Genomic DNA, 24,492 nt, shown 5'->3' on the forward strand with positions numbered 1-24,492 from the left:
GCCATGGATGGAATACTAGGAACTCCACCTGGAAAACTCCTGGGAATTGAAACTATAAATTATTATTAATGTTGGTCTTTAGAAGGAACATTTACGAAATATAGCTGGGTAATTTATCAGCTCCCATTAAATGAAAATAAATCCACGAAGAAACAGTCTCATACAGAAATCCAGCTCTTGTATGAAGAGGATGGCTACAAAGACATATAAACACAAACAGAGAGAGAGACAGAGATTGAGACAGATTGACAGAGACAGTGAGACAGAGAGAGAGAGAGAGAGATTTGGCTACACAAATACAGAGAGATCCCCGAGAATCTAGTCTGAGACACAGATGCTGCTGCTTCCTGTTTATTATTATACTGTACATTTGAATATAATTTACACTGTTCGTTGTAGAAGCATTTATTTTCATTGGGAGTTCATGTCTGAAAAACAGATATGCATCCAAAAAGCAAATTCTTAACATGGCAGTTGATATTTCCTTAGTGAATGTTATATTATAAAACCACAAAATAATTGTTGCCAGAACACTAGGCAATAAAGGGAAGTTGTAATAATAATCTAAAAATGTTTTCTAATTAAAGCAAAGCTTTAAAAAAAGAATAGGACTTTGAATAGGATTTTATTGTACATTGTTTATGATTGTCGTTAGCCGCCCCGAGTTTTCGGAGAGGGGCGGCATATAAATCTAATAAAACTTGAAACTTGAAACTTGGATGGTTTCAACTGTGTTCCAAAACTGCTTGCTGCAAAGTACTGTATTAGATGATGCAATACATACTGTATTTTGAGTAGATTTTTGTAATTTATTCAACAAATTTCCTTAATAATAGGAATATTTACATCAAAACTTAAATAAAACTATTGTTGCCCTTCCTCAATCCCATTTCCAATCATTTGAAAAAGTACAAAAACTATTGTTAATCTATTTTTCTGATTTCATACTTTAACATAGACAACATCATGACCATTTATAGCAACAAATTACTTCAAATGAAAAATTCCACTGCTGGTGAAAGAATACAAATAATTTTCATTTCCTTTAAGCAGATATGACACTTTATATTTTCATTACATTGAATGCTTTTTCTGCTGTACTGAACATGACAAATGAAGCAAAACATTTAATTTCGCTCCGTGGAAGTAAACTCAATCACTTGTGCCACCCACAAATGGACCGCTCTTTTACTTATAAAGTGATTTGCATTTGTGGAATCACAACTTGCTTACTTGGTATTTTATTTGCTTTTTTTTAGTTAAAAGATAGTCTTAGGTTGCAAATAGATGTTAAAGGTGAGTTCCAGAACTGTTATGAATTCCTATCTTTCTCAAAATTAAGAGATGGAAAACATCATTATATAAAATTTTCTCGAGTTGAGAATTGTAGTAAAGAGTCAACTATATTTAAACTTTAATTAATAATTGTATGGACCGTTGCCTTCTGTTGGAGATAGTGCCACAAAAGAGGGGAGAAAAGATATTTTCCCCTCCAAGGTCATCTCTAGACATGTTTATGCATAGAGTGAACTTCCACCAGAAGGTCTTCAAAGCTTTCATATTGAATCTTCACAACGTAGTGTTAACTGCAAATTCAGATGGGATTTTGTTTCTAAACAAAATATTTTCAGAATGATTTGCAAAGCCCCTCCATCCAAGGCTTAGCTTCACTGTATCTTGCAGCAGAAATTCAAAGCCTTAATAATTATAGGTTGTTCACAAGAACTATTTCTTTTCCTCAATTTGAAACTCCAGCTAATTAATTTCATACATACAGTATAGGTATATATGGAAATTGGATGTATGAATAATTAATAAAGATATTTACTTATCTTTTTTTAAAAAAAATAGTAAGCATATGACATCTTTCAATAAACAGTTCAAGCCTTTCATATGCCAGTTGTTAAACATGTACATATATCAACGTTTGATGACCTTGGACCAAAGCCGGTCCAGCTGTAGCAATGGAACTTAAGAAACCTCTCTAAAGCTTTCAAGGATATTTTTCCCCCATTACATTTACCCACCGATGTTGATCTATTCTTGCAATACAAACTCTAGTTTGCCAGGAAAAACAGGATATAATGCTTGAAACTCTTAACATGATTTCTGAAAGGTCCAAACTTGCCAGAATGCCTAAAGTTATACCAAAGTTGAATGTATCAAAAGCCATTAAGTAGCCTAAAAAAACCATCCGGTTCGCACACCACATCTAGTTTCTATAGTCCAGCCTAGATCACCCACCAACATGTCCAAGTAGCCTCAGGTTTATATCCCAACCAAAAACTCAGGAGCAATTTAAACAGAAGATAGTTGCACTCTTAACTGTTTTTGAATGTTTGAGACTGCCTTGCAGTTACAAGGATCTTCCAGGTCAAGAAAACTTTCCAATAAGGACCTTAAGACTTAATAGCAGCAAGAAAATCCACCCTGATGAATGCATTAATCAGCTCCTTAACCATGGAGTCTGCCCATCCAAGAAAAACAAATCATTTAGTAAGGGCAAGGTATTGGGCAAGACATTGATAATCCTCATCTCCACATATACTAGGTGCTAAAACTCCACGTGAATAGGACTAGCAGTAACCTCTCTGTCCTGTTGTAACATTGGAGTCCAGATCAAGACAAATTGCACCAGCTTTTTCTGCAAATAATGATTAAAATTGTTCACAGCAAGTAATAGTAGTAGTAGTAGTAGTAATAATAACAACAACAACAACAACAGCAACAACAGCTGGAAGGGACCTTGGAGGTCTTCTAGTCCAACCCTACACTATTTCAGATAGATGGTTATCCAATATCTGCTTAAAAACTTCCAGTGTTGGGGCATTCACAACTTCAGGAGGCAAGGTCCAAAGACGGGCTACAAGAATGGTGGAAGGTCTTAAGCATAAAACGTATCAGGAAAGACTTAATGAACTCAATCTGTATAGTCTGGAGGACAGAAGGAAAAGGGGGGACATGAGCGAAACATTTAAATATGTTAAAGGGTTAAATAAGGTCCAGGAAGGAAGTGTTTTTAATAGGAAAGTGAACACAAGAACAAGGGGACACAATCTGAAGTTAGTTGGGGGAAAGATCAAAAGCAACATGAGAAAATATTATTTTACTGAAAGAGTAGTAGATCCTTGGAACAAACTTCCAGCAGACGTGGTAGATAAATCCACAGTAACTGAATTTAAACATGCCTGGGATAAACATATATCCATCCTAAGATAAAATACAGAAAATAGTATAAGGGCAGACTAGATGGACCATGAGGTCTTTTTCTGCCGTCAGACTTCTATGTTTCTATGTTTCTAAGCTGTTCCACTGATCAATGTTCTGACTGTCAGGAAATTTCTCCTTAGTTCATAGGTTACTTCTCTCCTTGTTTAATTTCCACCCATTGCTTCTTGTTCTACCCTCAGGTGCTTTGGAGAATAGGTTGACTCCTTCTTCTTTGTGGCAACCCCTGAGATACTGGAAGACTGCTATCATGTCTCCCCTGGTTCTTCTTTTCATGAAACTAGCCATACCAAGTTCCTGCAACCGTTCTTAATGTTTTAGCCTCCAGTCCCCTAATCATCTTTGTTGCTCTTCTCTGCACTTTTTCTAGAGTCTCAATATCCTTTTTGCATTGTGGCAACCAAAACTGAATGCAATATTCCAAGTGTGGCCTTACCAAGGCCTTATAAAGTGGTATTAACACTTCACGTGATCTTGATTTTGATTCTATCCCTGTTAATGCAGTTTAGAACTGTGTTGGCTTTTTTGGCAGCTGCTGCACACTGCTAGCTCATATTTAAAAGGTTATCCACTAGGACTCCAAGATCCCTCTCACAGTTACTACTGTTGAGCAATGTACCACATATACTGTACCTGTGTGATTTGTTTTTCTTGCCTAAATGTAGAAGCATATTTTTTTCACCATTTTAATTTTATTTTGTTATATAGCGCCCATTGTTCAGGTTTGTCAAGATCCTTCTGTATTTTGCACCTATCTTATGGAGTGTTGGCCATTCCTGCCAGTTTGGTGTCATCTGCAAATTTGATAAGTTCCCCATCTATCCTCTCATCCAAGTCATTGATGAAGATGCTGAAGAATACTGGGCCTAAAACAGAACCTTGGGGTAATCCACTGCATACATCCTGTAGTTCCACTGAGCACTACATGTTGAGTGCGGTTAGTTAGCCAATTTTGAATCCATCTGGAGCTGTTGCTCTCCATCTCACATTTTTCTAGCTTGTTTAGTAGTAGGTTATGGTCTACTTTGTCAAAAGTCTCTGTCCCTGCTGTGATGTCTAGACAGAGAAAATGCTATGTAGAACATAAAAGTCCCAAAGGTACTATTTTTCCAAAAGGTAACTGGACTTTCTTTGTTTTTCCTTGAATACATTTTGCTTCTCATCCAAGAAGCTTCTTTGGTTCTCAGAGGAGAGAAACAGCTTCAAGGAAGAATAAAGAAAGTCCAGTTGCCTTTTGGAAAAAACATCTTTCTCCATAGACATAGAACAGTGATGCACTGTTGGCTATTCTTTGCAGGTACAAAGGCATGAAAATAAGTGAACACTCATTGCTGCATTCATTGTCAAGTAAAGGATTTCAAATAGGAGTTAAGTTGAACTGTACTCTTTATTTAATTCAATCCATCCTGAACGTTCTTCCACAGTTCACTACCAATCACCTTAATTGCTACAAATTTAATAAGAGACCGCTGGGAAGGAAAAAAGTCTTTGGAAATATCCTGACATTTGGAGAGTTCCAGAAATGGATCTTAAGAAAATGTTGGGAGTTCTTCAAATATATTGAATACACTGAAAAACTGCACAAGAGAAGCTATCCAACCTATGCATGGATTGATATATAGATTGGGATTTACAAGGATGTGAGTATTGCTGTAACTCTCTTATGTAAAACTCTAAATATTTAATCCGCCTGAAGTGAAACACAGCTTTATCACAGAATCGGAATAACTAAGACTCAATCTTAAAATAATGTTGAATGTCCGACAGAACAGACTAGGGTTCACTTCTGAGAAAACAACCTAAAATTTTGCTGCAAGTTAGAAATCCATCTCAATTTCTTTAGCCAGTGTGAAAATATAGCAAAGAAATGATCACATTAATAAAATCAATAATTATTACCCTCGCACTGGAATGTCCATATTTCTTGCAGATTTGACTACAGCCTCAAATCTGTCCAGGCTTTCTTCTATAGTACAATTGATATTTATTTTACTGAATGTTTCAGATGCTGCACCAAACACTGACACTTCCGTTGCTCCAGCAGCTATCTACAAAAGCAAACAAAAAGGAAGAGAAAAGCCATCATTTTTCTTAAGTAAATAGGAACTATACAATTGTAGTACTATATATGCATTATTTTAACAGTAGTTCCTGACTACTGTAGCAAGAATAACCAAAAATTAGTCCAGCTATAATTAATCAAATTTACATGAAGTCATTCCAAGAAAAAATTAGTTCCAGTTAAGTATCTTAAGATCTAGATAGTCATTACTACTATAGGAACTGCTGCTAGCTATAACATTCTCAGTGGCGTCCAATCTCTGACCCCACTTACTGGAGCAAGGATTCACGACTAAGGTGGAAAAGATGAGGCATTACATTACGCTATTATTTCTTAACCTTTGTTACAGTCTATCAGCTTTTATTCTGGAAGGTAAGTGGAGAAAGAGTGAAATGAAGCTCATTCACAAACTTGGAAAAAACAGAATAGTGTAATTTCTGTCACCAAGCTTGGTGTGTGTTGTGGTTAGCTCTGCCCCAGCTCCTGCCCCAAGGACTGTGGATGTGGGGGAGACATCCACATGCTGCAGGCCTGTTTTGCCCCCGGTGGAATCTCCTGATGAAGGCTCCTCTGACCAAGAAGACATGAGTGACAGGGAGGAGGAGAGTGTGGCAGACAGCTCAGAAGGAGATCAATTATCTAGCTCCTCCTTGGATTCGGAACAAGAGTTAATGATACAGCCACACATGCGGAGAGCGATGCATAGGCAACAACAACTGAGAGATTTTTATCAAAGAAAATGAGGCCACCTGTGGTTGGGTGGGGCTGTGGTAATTAGTGAGGCTGCTATAAATAGCAGCCTGTGGGTTTGGCCATTGTGGAGGATTATCTCATCGTTGTGTTTCGTGTCTGCTTTGCTGACTTTGACCTTTTGTGTGCTGATTTTTCCCCGCTTTGAAACTAAACCAGAGCAAAGTGTGTTTCACTTTGTGAAAGAAGAAGGACTGTGAATTGCCTCACAGCTGCAAGCTAAGTATCACAGAACTGATAAGGGACTTGTACAAATTACCAGTTTGTTTGGAGACGAGTGCTCTTTGCTATTCAAAAAGAGGGCTTAGTTTAAGTGAATTTTCATTATAAAGAAAATTGTTCTGAATTTTCAAAACGTGTGTGTGTCTGAAATTTGTACCTGTGAATTTTTGGGAGGAGTCTATCAGAGAGCCTGACAGAACAGTGTGTGTATCAAAAAGGGGAGGTGTCATGGAGCTTAAGAAGGAATACAGTGGAACCCCGACATAAGAGCTGCTCTACTTAAGAGCAACTCGAGATAAGAGCTGGGAGGGGAGAGATATTTTTGTTCTACTTACAAGCCCAAATTCGAGATACAAGCGCCAAGGAGCTGTCTCCTGAAGCCAAACACTAACTTCCGCGTTCGGCTTCAGGAGACAGCGGCGAAGCGGCGCGTGTGTTTTAAAAGGTTGCAGCCGGCCTGGGGGGCTCGGGGGATGCTTGCAGCTTTCTTTCTTGCTCTTTTTCTTTCTCTCTTTTACCTTCCCTTCCTCTATTTCTTCTTTTCTTTCTCCTTCCCACCTTCTTCCCTTCCTCCCTCCCTTCACTCATTCCTCTCTTACTCTCCCCTTTCATAAGTTTCCTTGCTTCCTTCCTCTGTTCCTGTCTCTTCCCCCTTTCTTTCTTTCTTTCTTTCTTGCTCTTTTTCTTTCTCTCTTTTACCTTCCCTTCCTCTATTTCTTCTTTTCTTTCTCCTTCCCACCTTCTTCCCTCCCTCCCTCCCTTCACTCATTCCTCTCTTACTCTCCCCTTTCATAAGTTTCCTTGCTTCCTTCCTCTGTTCCTGTCCCTTCCCTCTTTCCTTCCTTCCTTCCCACCCTCCGTCCATTCATTCACCCATTCCTCTCTTGATCGCTTAAAGCCGGTCCCTGGTGCAAAAAGGGTTGGGGACCTCTGTCCTACAGGATTGGGTGGCAGAGAAGTTGAACATATGTAAATTTAAAAGTTTAAGAAAGTTTACAAGTTAAGTGAAAGAAACTTCATTATTCATTTATATGTACATGTACATTTCTTCATTAAAAACATGTCTTTCTGCATAATTTAGACTAACTTTGTGAGTTTTTTGAGGGCTGGAACCAATTAAAATTATTTACATTAATTCCTATGGGGAAAAGTCGTTCGAGATAAGAGCTGCTCGACTTAAGAGCCCAGGTCCGGAACGAATTAAACTCGTATCTCGAGGTACCACTGTATGTGGATTCTGATCGTCATCAGTCATTTATCCCCATCCTGAAGAAAATAATGGTTGCAACTTGAACCCATTAAAACTGATGATAGAAGACTGCATATTTGGTATCTTCGGTTAAATCATAATGTGGTTTATTTTGACTCAATAGCTTGATTGAATACGGGTAATCCTCAACACACAACCATTAATTTACTGACTGTTCAAAGATGCAATGACATTGCAAAAAGTGTCTTCTGACTGTTTTTCATGCTTACAATCATTGTAGCATCCCCAAGGTCATTGTGATCAAAATTTGGACACCCAGCAACTGGCATGTATTTATGACAGTTGCAGTTTCCCGGGGTTATGTGATCCTCGCCTTTTGCGACAGTCTGACAAGCAAAGTCAATGGGAAATCGAGTGTTCCCTCGATTTTCATGGGTTCGAACTTCGCGAATAGCCTATACCACCTTTTTTTAAAAAATATAAATTTAAAAATACTTCATGGTTTTTTTCCTATACTACGGTTTTTCCCGCCCAATGATGTCATACATCATCGCCAAACTAATAATTTTTGCAAATAAATAACAAAAAAAAAATATTTTTAATAAATAATTATGCTTATAAATATCAGGATCACTAAATGTCTTATTCAATGGTGAGTACCAGTAATAATGGTGAGTAAATTGTTGTCAAGGGAATGGGAAATGGTAATTTAGGGGTTTAAAGTGTTAAGGGATGGCTTGTGATACTGTCCATAGCCAAAAATGGTGTATTTACTTCCGCATCTCTAAATTCGACTTTCACGGGCGGTCTCGGAACGCATCCCCTGTGAAAATCCAGGGAACACTATACTAACTTAACAACTGCAGCAATTCATTTTACAACTGCGCCAAGAAAAGTTGCAAAAATGGGGCAAAACCAATTTAACAAAAGTCTTGGTTAGCAATGGAAATGTTGGGTTCAACAGTGTTTGTAAGTCAAGGACTACCTATATATAGTACTGTTTATAAACTGTGCCATAGAAGTTAATGGGGACTAGAGGTCATTATAATTATTTGATCCAGCCATTGGAATATGATCCTCTTGACTGCAATTTCTCGGTTTGGAAAGGAAATGACATTCCAACTCTATTCCCAACAGCATCACAAGCAAGGCCACAGTGGTACCATATTGTTCCATGCTGGAATACTTCAGCCCACTTCTGCCTGCCTCCTCAGCAGGTACACGATGACTCTACCGTGAAGAGATTTCTTTAATGCTTGGTACATGTGCTGTCTGCACATTGAAGCAAGCAGGAGATGTGGATAAGCCCCAAATTTGGCACAAGTCATATATTCCAAGGAATCTAAATCCCGATTAAGGTATTTGGATTTAACTTCAAGAATGGAAGCTTTCTGTAATTTTGTTATTTCTAACTATACAATTCTTTGAATGCTTTGGAAGATTTTTTTTTTTTTTGCTAATTTCTATCAAAAAGAATATCTCCGGGACCACCTTCTGCCGCACGAATCCCAGTGACCATTTAGGTCCCACAGAGTTGGCCTTCTCCGGGTCCCATCGACTAAACAATGTCGTTTGGTGAGGCCCAGGGGAAGAGCCTTCTCTGTGGTGGCCCCAACCCTATGGAACCAACTCCCCCCAGATATCAGAGTTGCCCCCACCCTCCTTGCCTTTCGTAAGCTCTTAAAAACCCACCTCCGTCGTCAGGTATGGGGAATTGAAATATTCCCTTCCCCTAGGCTTATAAAATTTATGTATGGTATGACTGTATGTATGACTGATAACTTAAATTGGAGTTTTTAGATTTTTTAATATTAGATTTGTTTACGTTGTCCTGTTACTATTGTTAGCCGCCTCGAGTCTACGGAGAGGGGCGGCATACAAATCTAATAAATACAAATACAAATACAAATTTCTTTGTTATATTTACCATAGCAAAAAAGCACTAGTTTATTTGTTAACTATTATCCTGACTTAATCTTGGGGCTGAAAGAAGGTGACTGACCCAAGGTCTCCCAATAGGCATCTGTGGATGAATGTAGGTTCAAACTTGCCTCTCCCCAGTCTGTATGATGCCATTTTCATTATTCTATACATTTTCACTATTATATACATATATTACATACATACAGCAGAATGGAAACCATGCAGATTAGGAGTAAGGACTGGATAACGGACTCCGGGATATCGTTTTATTCCTTTCATTACTTCTGTATGATCTGCCATCTTAAAAAAAAATCATTTCACAAGGTTATATTATAGTAACTGATGCCAACCTCATGGCATTAATAAAAGAACACAAATAACACAACCCACATATAGTCAGTATAATTATCATTTGAGCCGTGGTGGTCCAATAACTCCAGGATCAACAAGCAGCTTCACGTTGAGCATGTACTACAGGGCTAACTCACTACTCACTCCAAGAGTTTGATTCTTAGCAGCTCAAAGTTGACTCAGCCTTCCATCCTTCCAGATCGGTAAAAGGAGAACCCTGATTGTTGGAGGCAATACATTGACTCTTTAAACTGCTCAGAAGGCTATAAAGCACTGTATGTAAGTGTAAGTGCTATTGCCATTCCTAACATTTATTTGTTTGTTTGTTCATTCGTTTGTTTGTTCGTTCATTCATTCATTATTTGGATTTATATGCCGTCCCTCTCTGAAGACTCGGGGAGTTTTACAACTCCCTGAGTCTTCTGCCGCACAAATCCCAGTGACCGGTTAGGTCCCACAGAGTTGGCCTTCTCCGGGTCCCGTCGACTAAGCAATGTCATTTGGCGGGACCCAGGATAAGAGCCTTCTCTGTGGCAGCCCCGACCCTCTGGAACCAGCTCCCCCCAGATATCAGAGTTGCCCCCACCCTCCTTGCCTTTCACAAGCTCATTAAAACCCACCTCTGTCGTCAGGCATGGGGGAATTGAAATTTCTCTTCCCCCTAGGCTTATAGAATTTATACATGGTATGCTTGTATGTATGAGTGGTTTTTTAAATTGGGGTTTTTTAGATTGTTTTTAATATTAGATTTGTTTACATTGTCTTTTTATATTGTTGTTAGCCACCCCGAGTCTTCGGAGAGGGGCAGCATTCAAATCAAATCAAATCAAATCAATAAGAACAATACAAAACATCCTAAATCCAAATTTTAAATTAAACTAACTAATCTAAAACCCCAATTTCTTAAAAACCAATCACTCTCATTCAGACAGCCCAACATACATTCCATTCATCAGCTGGGGGCTGATCTCTTTGTTCACTTTCCCTATATATTGCATGGCTTTACGTGGCACTAGGTGTGAGAGTATAACTTTTAGTATGCCACAAGTAACTGTGCTGTGGGTAAAACATTGAATTGAGATCTGGGATGGGCAGCTTGAGTCCTTGCTTAACATGAAGCTGCTTATTGACCCTGGAGTTACTCTCGGCACAAATAAATGACCATATTTTTGTTGTGATGGTAAAAGGAAGTGAGACTCATATGTTTACCATCTTGAGGTTGCAGAGGAAAGACAAACTATTTGTGCAATGATAACAAAGCTTTAAACTCTTAATTAAATAAAGACCGTCCCTCATACCACCTAGGATTAAGGCAAATCTTTAAAATGAAATGTACTTTATTTAATGAAATATGAAACCAATGCGACAACATTTGTGCTTTTGAATATTATGAGACCTCTGGAAATATGGTTAAAAGTCTAAATATAAAGTACAATTCAAGCACCATGAACCTTAATAGTTTCGAATAGATTTTCTACAACAAATTTTATTCCTGATAATTTTTCTTGAGAGTAGTCTTATTTTAACATTAATGTTTCTACAATCCATGTACAAAATGCAATAGGATACTTAAGCCATAAGCATTCCAGCGGCAGCCGTTTATCATTCTTGGCAATTTCAATTATAGGTGTGGGATTCTGTTTTACATGGCACATTGCTACTGCAAACCCTTTCCCTTTTCTGGCTGTTTTAACTAAAAAAAAATCATCGCCAAAGAAAACATTTGTAAAGAAATGGTAAAATTTCAAAAATACCTTTAAGAAAAGATGGAAAAGTAACTAGCTATAATTTTATGATCTAAGAAAAGGCTGATCTAAGGGGATACAATTAAGATCATGCTTCACCAGCAAGCAATGTGGGCTTAGTATGTAAACAAATTTAATGCAAACATCACACTGTTATATTATACATGCAGCATTAAAATAGAAATAAAATGAGATTGTTTTCCACCCCTTTTATATGGCCAACCTAGACCAAATTTGCTACTGAAGGAGCCTCACTGGCGGGGGGGGGGGAGGAAATTAAGAAAACATTTTTAAAAACTAAGGAAGTGAAAAGAGTAGTTTATGATGGCCTTAAATATTAATTGAAGGAAAGTATTAGAATACTATATTATACTATAAGATGACAATAGGAAAAATCCAAAATGATTTTTATTTTATTTTTATAATTTTTATTTGGTTTTTTTCAAATATAACAAAAAAAAGACATACATGTTTGTTAACACTAACATTATATGTATATGTATAAGTTTTAAAAACAAAAATACAAACTAAGATTCAGATGGAAAAAGAAAAAAAACTACGCAAAGAAAAGAAGAAAAAGGTTAGAAGAAAAGTAGAAAATAACGAAAAAAGATACAAAGAAGTGGCTTCAGATCTTCTTTAACAGCAATTATAAATACAATGGTAGGTTTACCTCTTTCTCTAACATTACATTATGACTCTCTTCTTTCTATAATCTCGCCTATGTAATCATCAAAACCATAGAGTTTAAGTACATTTTTTTCTGTTTTATGCAAAAAGTCCACAAGGGGTTTCCAGACAGTAATAAATGTTTTCTCTAATCGAATAGGTCAATTTGGCCACCTCAGGAAAATCTATGATCTTCACCAACCATTTCTCTGTTCTTGTAGAAATTGCCAAATATTTCCATCTTTGTGTGTCCAATAATCTTGTCATATATAAAACAAAGTGCCATGACTTTTTTCCGTCAGTCGCAAAATGATTTTTCCCCAGTTGTATATTAATCTTTAAAATCTTCCAAATTGGTGTATGCATTTGAACCCCACATTTTCTAGTTTTAATAATAGTTAATAATCTTGTGCCTTTTTCTATCCTCTGTAGAAGAAGATTGTCAGTATGAGGTGTTGTGAGCTTGGTAGAAGGACTGTGCTGCTAAGTTTGTTCCCCAATAAGTGTAAGTGTTATTAATCTTCCATCACTACCTCATGCCTCTTTAAAAGGCATATTCGGAGAGGAGCGGCATACAAATCTAATAAATAATAATAATAATAGTAATAATAATAATAATAATAATAATAATAATAATAATAATAATTTGCCTTTGGAAAACACTGCCCATATCCTCCCTTGGTTGAGGAGGGCAATGGGATGCATTAACAACAGTATTGCATTTGTTTTTAACCCAGATTCTCTCCACAGTATTGCCAAATTCATTCATTTTCTAGGCAAAGATATTTTAATGTTTTAATTTCCATTGCAACCACTACTCTACCATATTTTCTGTTACTTCTTCTCCTTTTGAACAAACAGTATCATACAATTGTTCTATTCTAATTATAGAAATGATCCCACAAAAGGTATCCCAGTCTCCATTTTAACTATGAAATCATCTTTGCTTTTTCTGTATGCTGGAACAAGCTCATTCTGTCCATTTCCTATCATTGGAACATTATTTGGAACAATTTTAACACAATGTTCTTACTACAACAGAGATATGTGAATACCTCTTATTTTTATTGCAGAAGCTGCAGGAAGTGAGTGATCTGCTTTGTGGATTCATGCTATCAATAGCATTAACTTTTCATGATGCCATTTTCCCAAAGAAATTCATGTCTCATTTTTGAGGCTGCCATTTGCCTAGTAGATGGGAAAATTCACATTTCCTGTAACAGATGTAATATCAGTGGGATGTCCAGCAGTGGGCTACGAACCGGAATGCTAAATTGTGCTCACCTCTGCAGCTCGTAAGTTTTTGTGGGACCAGCGCGATTTTACTGCTGTACCTGTGGAGGAAGCAAACTCGTACCCAGACCCGCAGGTGCGCCCGCATTTCAGCGAGGTTTTTTTTGCTTCCACGCATGCTGAAACAACTGTGGCTCTGTGCACAAATTTGCTTCTTCCACAGGTGAAGCAGCAAAATCACGCTGGTCCCGCAAGGATTTACAAGCCGCGGCGGCGAGTACAATTTAGCATTCCGGCTCCTAGCCCACCGCTGGGGATGTCCCAAAAGTGTTTTTTCAAAAGTCAATTGGACTTTGTTTTTCCTTGAAGATCCTTTGTTCGTCTTCAGAAATGAAGAAGCTTCTGGGATGAGAAGTGAAACTTCTTCAAGGAAAAACAAAGTCCAGTTGACTTTTGAAAAAGGACCTTTGGGACAACCACAACCTGGATGACAAAAAGTCTCCACAGATATTTACTAGTGGGATGTTTCTGTGGAGAAGTATGTTCACTGATTTCCCAAAGGCAACTGGACTTCTTGTTTTTACTTGAAGCCATTTTGGTTCACCTCCAAGATGCTTCTTCAGTTCTGCCTTTTGCCCACTTTTGGGACAACCGTAACATGGATGACTGAGAATCTCCATAAACATTCACTGATTTTCTCTCTCCACAAAGCAAGACTGGAGAAGTAGCTTCAAGACAGAATTAAAGGGCGGGTGAGCAGGGAAATTCTGTTTTATCTGTTTTATCTTCCACAAACTTAAGCATTTATTCCATTTCTGAATATCCAAGTCTCAATCCAACAAAATGCCTGCACTTATGTGTTTTTTTAAATCAAATAACCATCTTGGATGAGGACAATTTTCATCAGGATGACAACATGCAATGGAAACTCACATACAGCCCTTTTTCTCTTAAGATACTGTCTGGAAAAAACATTAGAGAGACATTTTGATTCAGATTATGCTGCCCTGTTTTAATGTATAATTTGGCCCTAAATTGCAGATAGCCATTCTATGAAGTAATGCCTCATATTGGCTTTATAAGATCATATGAAAATCCCCTTTAGATTAATTTACAGCCCGCAACCAGATGTGCCACCTGAAGCTGTTTGTGGTGATGATGTGAATATGCTGGTCACATTCTACTGTCAACTAATCCTGACCTCAGCACAAAGAGGATTTAAAGTAGTTTTCTATAGTTGCAATGAATACCCCTGTGCAGTTATCTTATATTCAGCCTCTCAACAAAGCAAGCAAAAAATATGTATGTGCATTTTTCTGTAAACTTTCAGAAGTCAATTGAAAAATAACGGCAACATGTTAGCTACATGATTAACTTGCATCAACTAGAATTAAAAAGGAATAATCAAATAGGAATATTTTTTGCAAAGATTAATTCTTACTTTCTTTTCGTTACCATATTTATGCAGAAACAGTAGTAACTCTTCATTGAAATTATGATTCTGATATAAATAAATATATCTATCTAGTTTATGAACAAATAATGTGACCAAGCTATTAGAGTTTGCAGGAGGTAGGCAAAGTTGGCTCTTCTGTGACATGTGGACTTCAACTCCCAGAATTCCTGAGCTAGCATGATTGGCTCAGGAATTCTGGGAGTTGAAGTCCACAAGTCATAGAAGAGCCAATTTTGCCTACCCTTGGCCTAGGGGCAAAGAAATTGTCATTGGTAAATCAACCTGGACTTAACAAATATCAACTCTAAAAACTATAGAAAAACAAGACAAAGAGGAAATGAGAAGCAGTGTAAGAAAGCTAAATAGAGAACTAATAGCCCAGAAAGAGAGTGTGGATAAATTTCATGATGCAAGGAACACTGGCAATATTGAGTATTGGTGAGTAATGCTCAGGAGGACCATCAGTTCTTTTACCTACCTGAGGTACCCATTTTGAAGAAACAAAACTTGTAACTTCTATGACAGACAAGCCAGTTTGGGAAAGTTGGTCGATTAACTCAATTTTCACAGCCGTAGGAAGTATAGCCTGTGAATTGGAAGAAATATCATTTCTATACAGCACAATGCCATGTGTTAAAAACATCTTAGATCCACATACAAAACTATTTATAATGCCATAAAACAAAATGTAAAAATCACTAGTGATGTTTTAGGTTATTGGGCCCAGATGCTCTTTCCTTAGTCAGAAGGAAACTAACACACATCCCCAGGAAATAAGTTGTAATATGCACTACCGTTGGCTCTTCCTCAGAGTCTGCAATATCTGTTTAATACAAGTGACACGGTCAGATGGAATAAAGACTATGGATAGCACATGTCTGGGAATACAGAACATATTTACTGACTATTACAGTAACTGGCATTGCCCCAACCAGATCAAAGCAGAAAGAAAGGCTCTGTCCCCAAGAGCTTACAATTTAAAGCCTCCGAGACTAAGAGAAAGACAAGGATGGAAATTTAGTACATTTATGATAGAAGAAGCATGAGAAAATCATTTAGTCACAAAGTAAGACAAAAGTCAGAAAGCTGCTGTCACTACAGCGGTACCTCTAGATACGAGCTGCTCCACATGCGAGTATTCCAAGTTACGAGCCATGATGCGAGCGAAATTTCTGTTCAACACCCGAGCTCAAATTCGGGATACAAGCCGAGCTTCCACTAGGTGGCACAAGAATCTCCTTGCTTCCGGTTATCTCGGCACGAAAAACAAAGTCTAAAGGCATTCGTTCGAGATGCGAGTTGATCGACTTACGAGCTCGGGTCTGGAACGAATTAAACTCGTATGTCGAGGTACCACTGTATTTCCATTGTCATTGAAACAGGGACTGTCCTTCTACCAATGGACCTCTAACATTCCATCCTTTGCTAAGTAACCTCCCTCTTCCTGCCTTCACAAATATATTCCAGAAATGTTATATTGAGTGGATATGGAAGAAAAAGTACCACTTCCTTAATTTATATAACTACTGATAAAGGAGATAGTGATGATAACATAGTGATATTCCAAATATACGCACTGATTTATCTGCTTGTACTTGTGGTAAGATATCACTGAAACACTGCAAGGCATCATTTTATATGTAGATACTGAAATGTTTGCGGATCAAACAAGGACTAGACGGAGCGGGAACAAAACCTTTATTAAAACAACAATTGTAACAACTTTGACAGAACTCAGTTGTTCTTCGGTGACACCTTCTCTTTTATACTGTAACCAATATTATAACAGCCAATCAGGAGCTGCTTATTTCCTGCTTCTAGAGGTGCCTCTAGCGCCTCTCCGGAACACTACAGATACAACTACTGATACTTTCATGGGCACACGTAAGATTTATTTGCTTATTTATTTATATTAGATTTTTATTCCCTTAATGTATTGCTTTATAAGCAGATAAAGGTGGCAAATATATCTCTGCCCTCCTCCTATTTTCACCATAACTACAATCCTGTGAAGCGGTTTGGGCTGAGACAGCGAAAGTCACCCATCCAGCTTTCATGCCTAAAGCAGGACTAGAATTCACAGTCTCCTGGTTGCATTGCCTTCTTCTAGAATGACTTTCCTGCTTTCCTGCATCTACAAGCTTTATCATATCCCATCCAAGTGCCAACCAGGTCCAATCCTACTTAGCATTTTGTGAACAGCTTATGTTGAACAAGTGCTTCTGCTTAATTATGCAAACATAACCAACTACCCTCTGACTTTTGTCACATCAGCATCACTTGGGGTAACTTCCATCCCAAGGCTATGCTTTTCATATGTAAACATTGCATGAACTGCAAAGCACATGCTTCTACATGGCAATTTTCCAGATAACAGTTCGGGAGGTTGAAGAAGGCAGGGAGAGATCAAGTCACATGGAAGCAGGCGGTCCACAGGTTTTTCTCACTTAATGAGGAACTTTTTTTCTTACAAATTAATAACACAATGGGGAAAACCCATAGGCTGGGCATCAGCTAAGTGACAAACATACACACTGAAGCTATATATCACCAAAGAGAAATAGCTTCCATATGGACTGACGCTTGTAAAGACATTTTGTGAGGTTCTCTCAATTAATACAATATGTCAGAGTCCTTTTCTTAATACAAAGTTACTATTGTTTATTGTACTACTAATTGATTTCATACTAATACTATTAAAATATAACCATGAATGATAAACAGTCTTGTTGCTTTACCTTTTACTATAGTTAGTCATATTTTGTTCATATTTTAAAGAGGAAAGTTTTTGAAGACAATATGATTGCAACAGCTAGGATATTACTACAGTAAGTACTAAGAAAATGCTTACACCAAGTTATTAATTAATTTAAAATTTTAAAACATCACAAAATATGTTGAGATGTAAACTCTGGTGCCTTTTATATATTGCTGTAAACTTTTAATGTAAACTTTTAATGGTGTGATCAACTATCTGGGCTTAATTAATACAGTGTTGTCTTCCTCAATGGACCGCTATACTCATTGTTAACATACCTTTTCATTCTGTAATCCATCTCTTGGACCAACTTCCACTATTTTAACAAACTCAGGAAATCCACTTGTAAGCAATTCCTGAAACATAATACGAAAGATTTGTTAGCACATAAAAGATTATAGTTTAATCTATGCTAAGGCTCCCTCCTTAGGGTTTTGCCTACAGCTTTTTTTCATACTAGAAACAGGTTCAGGAATGTGAAAGGGGGAACAATAAAAATTATCTTAAAGAATCTTTGCAGAATGTCTTTTCATGATCATAGAAATGTTTCTTTGCAGATTAGGATCAAACAGCCAGGATTCTAAAACATTATAGCCTTTTTCAAGAAATGATGAAGCCTATCTCTGTTCTTAGAGGAAAATAAAAAGAGGATCAACTTGATCACAGCCAGCCCCTCCTAACATGATGTTTAAATTTTCAAGAAACTGATTTTCATCTAGTTTGGGAATAATTTATATTAAAAACTAGCAACATTTGCATAAAATCTGTATCCCAGATGCTAACCCTGTGATCAAAGGAGAATAAAGATGAAATATGGTTATGGAAATGTAATCTTCCCTGGAAGGCAATTTGGAAAGAAGATTTTTGCCATTCATGCTTACCGATGCTTTCCTAAACAAATTTCCAACAAATTAGTTATCAAGCAATGCATTAGATCAGATCCATATTTATACAACTATGTAAGTGTGTGCATACCCATATCTATGTGTCACAGAGATATGGTAATTACTGATAGCACTGAATAGGATAAAGCTAGACTTTTAGAACCAGTATTTGTTATTTCTGGGCAATATTTTTGTCATTAATTGGTATTTTAAAAATCTGAGGGTGGTTTCATACACTTACATTCTTTCACATCCCAGCAAAAATCAGCATAAAATTGTGCTGGCATCAATTAGTGGCTTGGCATTAAAAGCGAATCTTAATTATCGACAAAATAAATAAATGCTCAGATGTCCCAAAAGATATTTGCTCATACCTTTGGTAGAATTAATGTAGTTATGGCAAAGTTAAGATCTGTAACTATTCAATACATAAGTACAATATAATCAAGACCTGCCAAATCATAAGATTGTTGTGTAGGAAGTTAGCAACCATCCCTCTCCTGGAAAAAAATGAAATATCCTAGGAAATATTTTAAAAGGCAGAACATCATATAGAATATCTCCAGAAACATGCTTTTAGGTAAGGAAAAAGACTCAATGTGGCATCAAGGAATGGCCCAGCTCACCTTTGTTAATAGCTGGACCAATCTATTCTATATAACAAACAACAGGCATATTAGGAATGGCCCAAAGCCCTTTCATTCTGCCATCACCGGCAAAAGGTCAGCCAAACTTGAACTCAAAAACACAGCCTGCAAAGTTGGTTCTGCATGGCACCAGTAATGGGCTGCAGCCGGAACAGTCAAGTGCGCATTCCTGGTTGGAAAAATGGATCTGTGCACGCAGCTCCAGCTGACCAGCTTGCTTGCGTGTGTGTCGGCACAAGATTCAGCTTTTGTGCATGCACAGGAAGTCAACTCTCACGTGAGAATGCTCGTGTGCATGAGATTTTGCTGATTTTCAGCTGTTTTGTGCTTCCGTGCATGAGGTACAACACTTAATAATTGTCACAGGGTATAAATAAGCAATCAGGAAACAATCAATATGAATATAACTCGCAAGGATACAAGCAACCAAGTTAGAGTCATACAGTCAAAACTGGGTAGAGGTGGGTGATAGGAATGGTAAGAAGACTAATAATAATAGTAATGCAGCCTTAGTGAGTAGTTTGACAGTGGTGAGGGAATTATTTCTTTAGCAGAGTGATGGTGTTCGGGAAAAACTGTTCTTGTGTCTAGTTGTCTTGGTGTGCAATGCTCTATAGCAGTGATGGCAAACCTTTTTCCGCTTGAGTGCCAAAAGAGCGTGGGCGTGTGCTAACACCCATAATTCATTGCCTGGGTAGGGCAAAAACAGCTTCCATCACCCTCTGGAGGCCAGAAAAATCCTGTTTCCCAACTTATGGTGGGCCCAGTAGGCTTGTGTTCCAAAGGCTTCAAAGGCTTCCCTGGAGCCGGGGGAGGGTAAAAATGCCCTCCTCCATTCCCCGAGAGGCTCTCTGGAAGCCAAAAATGCCCTCCCAGAGCCTCTATGCAAATAAAAAATCAGCTGGCTAGCACACACATGCACATTGGAGCTGAGCTAGGGCAATGGCTTGAGTGCCAGCAGATATGGCTCCAGATGCCACCTGTGGCACCCATGCCATTGGTTCGCCATCACTGCTCTATGGCATCGTTTTGAGGGTAGGAATTGAAACAATTGATGTCCAAGATGCAAGGGGTCAGTAAATATTTTCACTGCCCTCTTTTTGACTCGTGCATTATACAGATCCTCAGTGGAAGGCAGGCTGGCAGTAATTGTTTTTTCTGCAGTTCAGATTGTCCTCTGAAGTCTGTGCCTATCTAAAGTCTGAGTAAAGGTTTTCCTGTCCAGCTGTGTCCGACTCTAGGGGGGCAGTGCTCATCTCCGTTTCTTAGCCTAGGGAGTCAGCACTGTCCAAAGACATTTCTGTGGCCATGTACCATCTCCTCCAATTTAAAAAGCACTTCATCGTTATTAATAAAAGACCTATTTGCAGAGAGGTTTTTCAAGACCCCCCGATGTTTGATCTTACAAGACAAATGGCACATGTGTGGTACAAATGCCTATGTGAGAAATGGGGGTAACATCTTAGGCCTAGTCAGAATGTAGCCCTAATTTCCCATCATGCATCAAATCTGTGAATGATCACAAGCTATATGACAGCAACCACCCAACAGAGTGTTTCGGGAAGTAAACATCACTACCATATTGCATTACAAGTTACCTTTTGTGGAAAATCTTAATGTGCTGTTTCAATTGACCATACTGAGTTTATCAGATGGCTAGTATGTTTTTCATTGCCATTTAGGTAATAATGTTTCTTCCCCCCCCCCCCCCCATACCAGACCAAACTTCATTGTAGTAAAAATAGCTTATTTTCCTGCTCTTCACATCAGTTGTATAGAAAAGATAGGTAAAAACTAGAATGCAAAATATTAAACATGATTGGGCCTCTTGCATTCATTTTTGAATAAAATAAAAGCAGAAGGAGACCTGATCCTACATACAGTAGTCCCTCGCTATACCGCGCTTCATCTACTGTGGCTTCACTTCATCACGGGTTTCTGAGGAAGTCGATCGGCAGATTTAAACAGCCCGCCGAACTCGATCGGCAGGTTTTTTTAAAAAAATATATATCTAAAATTGTAAATACTGTATTTAAATACTGTATCTAAAATAAATACTGTGTGGGAAGGGTTTATAAACACTTAAAACAATGAAAATTTACCAAACAATTACAATATAAATACTTAAATAAGTACTATCAGTCGATAAATTCCCCATCACAGATTTCACGTATCGCGGCCAGGTCTGGAACGTAACACCAGCGATAGGTGAGGGATTACTGTATTTAATTTAATGGAGGGGTGGCCAATTTTGACAATTTTATGACATGGACTTCAACTCCCAGAATTCCTGAGCCCATGTAATCTGTACTTTGACTTTGTGTTACATATCCGGTGATCAACTTAGTAAAGATGGCCTTATGTGGATCCTTCAGAGCTCTATCTATTTCAGGGTAATCACCATGGTTGTAATAGCAGTCATTTAATTTCTGGAGCTCTGATGAAACTGTGGTAAAGGGACTTCTCAACTGAAGTATCTTCCAAATATATTGAAAATTCCCAATTTATAATCCGCAACATTCCCAGTAGTCTAAGATGCATTTTGCAAATGGTTTCACCCTAATACAAAATGCAAGGGATAGTTTAGCACAAGAAGAGGAAATAAGAAGGGAATTCAGAAATAGAAATCAAATTTCAGTTAACTAACAAGTTACTAGTTCTATTTATTGGTACATACGTACCATTTACACCAGAGTTGGCAACTTTTTTCCGCAAGGGATTGCACCATCATGCTGATATTTATTAATTAATTAATTAATTTGTTTGTTTGTTTGTTTGTTTGTTTTCCTTCAGGGGAGATATGGTAACATTACAAGATGAAGATTTAAAAGAGGGAGGGTATTTGGGAGTGATCTGAATGTCATAACAGTTAACAGGTGCCAAGTTTTGTTATTTATTTTAGCAAACTGCCATCCCTAACAAATACGTCCCTAAGAATCAATGGCTTTAATATAAACAATTTAATCTGAAGCTATTCCAAGGGCCTTGCAACCTCTGATTCACACTGATTCAGACTTCCCACTTTAATTTAACCCAAAAGTCCTTTGGAGGTCAGAAATGGCTCATTTCCCAATTTAAAATGGGCCATTTCTGGCCTGCAAAGAGCCTCTTGGGAGGGAGGCTGTTTTTGCCCATCCCAGACTCCTAGAATGGCTCTGAAGCCTGGGGACAGTGAAAAATGGGTGTGCCATCATATACTGGGAGTGGGGTGGTGGTGGCCAAGCACACATGCGAGGGGGTTGCATGGAATTATGGGTGTGGGCACACACATGTGCACACTCCCACACAACACCCCTTTTGGCACACAAACCAAAAATGTTTGCCATCACTGATATAGTGGCTAAGGCACAATGTTAAAAAACAAAAGCTTTAAATTCTAGTCCTGCCTTAGGAAAAAAAAAGTCACTGCCTGATTTGCGGGCAGTCATTCTCAGCCCTAGAAAGAAGACAAGGTCAAACCACTTTTAAAAATCTTGCCGAGAAAACTTAACGGACTTGCCCATGGAGTTTTCAGAAGTCAACACTGACTTGAAGACTTTAAAAAGTATAACAATCCCTGAAACATTAAAATAGCAGGGATTTATTTATTTATATCCTGCCTTATTATTATTTCATGAGCTGTGGTGATATAGTGGTTAGAATGCAGTACTTGCAGGCAGTTCTGCTGATGACCAGGGGTTCAGACCTCACCAGTTCAAGGCTGACTCAGCCTTCCATCCTTCCTGCTAAAATGACCCAGATTGTTGGGGACAATAGGCTGACTCTTTAAATTGCTTAGAGAGCAATGTAAAGCACTGTGAAGTGGTATGCAAGTCTAAGTGCTATTGCTATCTATTACAAATAATTCAAGACAGCAAACATACCCACCTTCCTCCTCCTCCTTTTAAACTCTTTGTTAAATCAGTACACGGAGGCTGATTCACTGCAACAGGTTTATTTGATAGAGAACTTCAGCTAGTGACAAACAACTCCCAACAAGGGCAACGGCTAACCCGTTGCCTTATTTATAGGTTTTTATTTAGGCGGGAAACAAACAGACAACCGTTTAACCTTGGCGGTTCTTTTTGTATGAGCTGCGTCTTAGCCAATCAGTGAATTTTAGCTCTTTTTATTTTTCCAGACATAACATCCCTCCCCCCTAGCTTGGTGATTGGTATTTCATGAATTGATCAAGGTGACGTAGTCTTGCATTCTGATTGGTGGTTTCGGGGTCCTTTTGGACCTGCGCAATTCATTTTCTGGAGAGCTACCTTCCTGGACGGCTGGCGTTTGCTCTGCTCCGCTCTGGTCGGCCATCTGCTGGCCCGTTTGCGTTGACGCAGTTGGATCTGTGCCGGCCTCCAGGGGTCCAAGGTAGCCATCGCTGGATTCTTGAACAGGCTCCGGTGAGTATTCTCTTTGGTATTCTATGGGGGGTAAAGTCATGTTATTGTTTAATGCACGCTTTCGTAATTGATCTATGTGACGGTGCCAAATTCGCCCGTCGTTTAATGTAATTAAATATGTTTTTAGACCATTTTTTTCTTTAATGATTCCTTATGTCCATTTGTTTCCTGAGTCATAATTTTTTGCATAAATTCTATCTCCTTTTTCAAATTGTCGTATTTGCTGTTTAACAATAAGTTCTGTTTCGGTTTGATAATCGGGATGTATGCGATCTATTTTTGAGCGTAAGTTTCTCCCCATTAAGAGTTCTGCTGGACTTTTTTGTGTTGTTGCTGATGGGGTAATGTGTTGTATTAATAAAAATTCATCGATCTGTTGTTGCCAGTCTCCCTGGGGTGCTTTATTTAGTGCGTCTTTTGTAACCCTTACCATGCGTTCTGCTTGACCATTGGCTTGGGGAAAATGAGCTGGTGTGAGAATGTGTTTTATGCCTAGTTCTGCTAAAAAGAGTTCCATTTGTCGGGCTGTTAGTTGTGGCCCGTTGTCAGAAACTATGGTGTCTGGGAGACCGTGAGTTGCGAATAGTTTCCGTAGGGCTTTTATTGTTCCGCTGGTTGTTGTTGAGGTCATTAAAGCGACCTCTAACCATTTTGAATACGCATCAATTATTATTAAAAATGATTGTCCTCGTATTGGTCCTGCGAAGTCAATGTGGACCCTTGACCACGGTCCCCTTGGAGCGGGCCATTCGGTGTGTTTACATTTTGGTGGATCTGGTCTTGATAATTGGCAGGGTGAGCATGCTGCGACCCAGGATTCAATGTCTCTGTCTAGGTTTGGCCACCATAGGTGACTCCTTGCTAAGGTTTTCATTTTTACAATACCAGGGTGGCTTTGGTGGAGTAACTCTAATGCTCTTTTATGAAGTTCTTGGGGGATGATTACTCGGCTTCCCCACAACAGGCAAT

The 24,492-nt window shown here is 38.3% G+C and overlaps 1 protein-coding gene across 1 annotated transcript in view; it reads right to left on the reverse strand.

Moving 5' to 3' along the window:
- The window catches only part of HMGCLL1 (3-hydroxy-3-methylglutaryl-CoA lyase like 1), a 68,690-nt gene that overhangs the window by 31,745 nt on the left and 12,453 nt on the right, over positions 1-24,492 (reverse strand). Inside the window, exons 2-5 of the mRNA XM_070738917.1 lie at positions 17,886-17,963; positions 15,328-15,435; positions 9,600-9,695; positions 5,128-5,276 (exon numbers count right to left, since the gene is read on the reverse strand). Of these exons, the coding sequence (XP_070595018.1) occupies positions 5,128-5,276; positions 9,600-9,695; positions 15,328-15,435; positions 17,886-17,963 (431 nt within the window). The remainder of the gene's footprint in view (positions 1-5,127; positions 5,277-9,599; positions 9,696-15,327; positions 15,436-17,885; positions 17,964-24,492) is intronic.

This window comes from Erythrolamprus reginae, chromosome 1 (genome assembly GCF_031021105.1).
Source record: "Erythrolamprus reginae isolate rEryReg1 chromosome 1, rEryReg1.hap1, whole genome shotgun sequence".
NCBI lineage: Eukaryota > Metazoa > Chordata > Lepidosauria > Squamata > Dipsadidae > Erythrolamprus > Erythrolamprus reginae.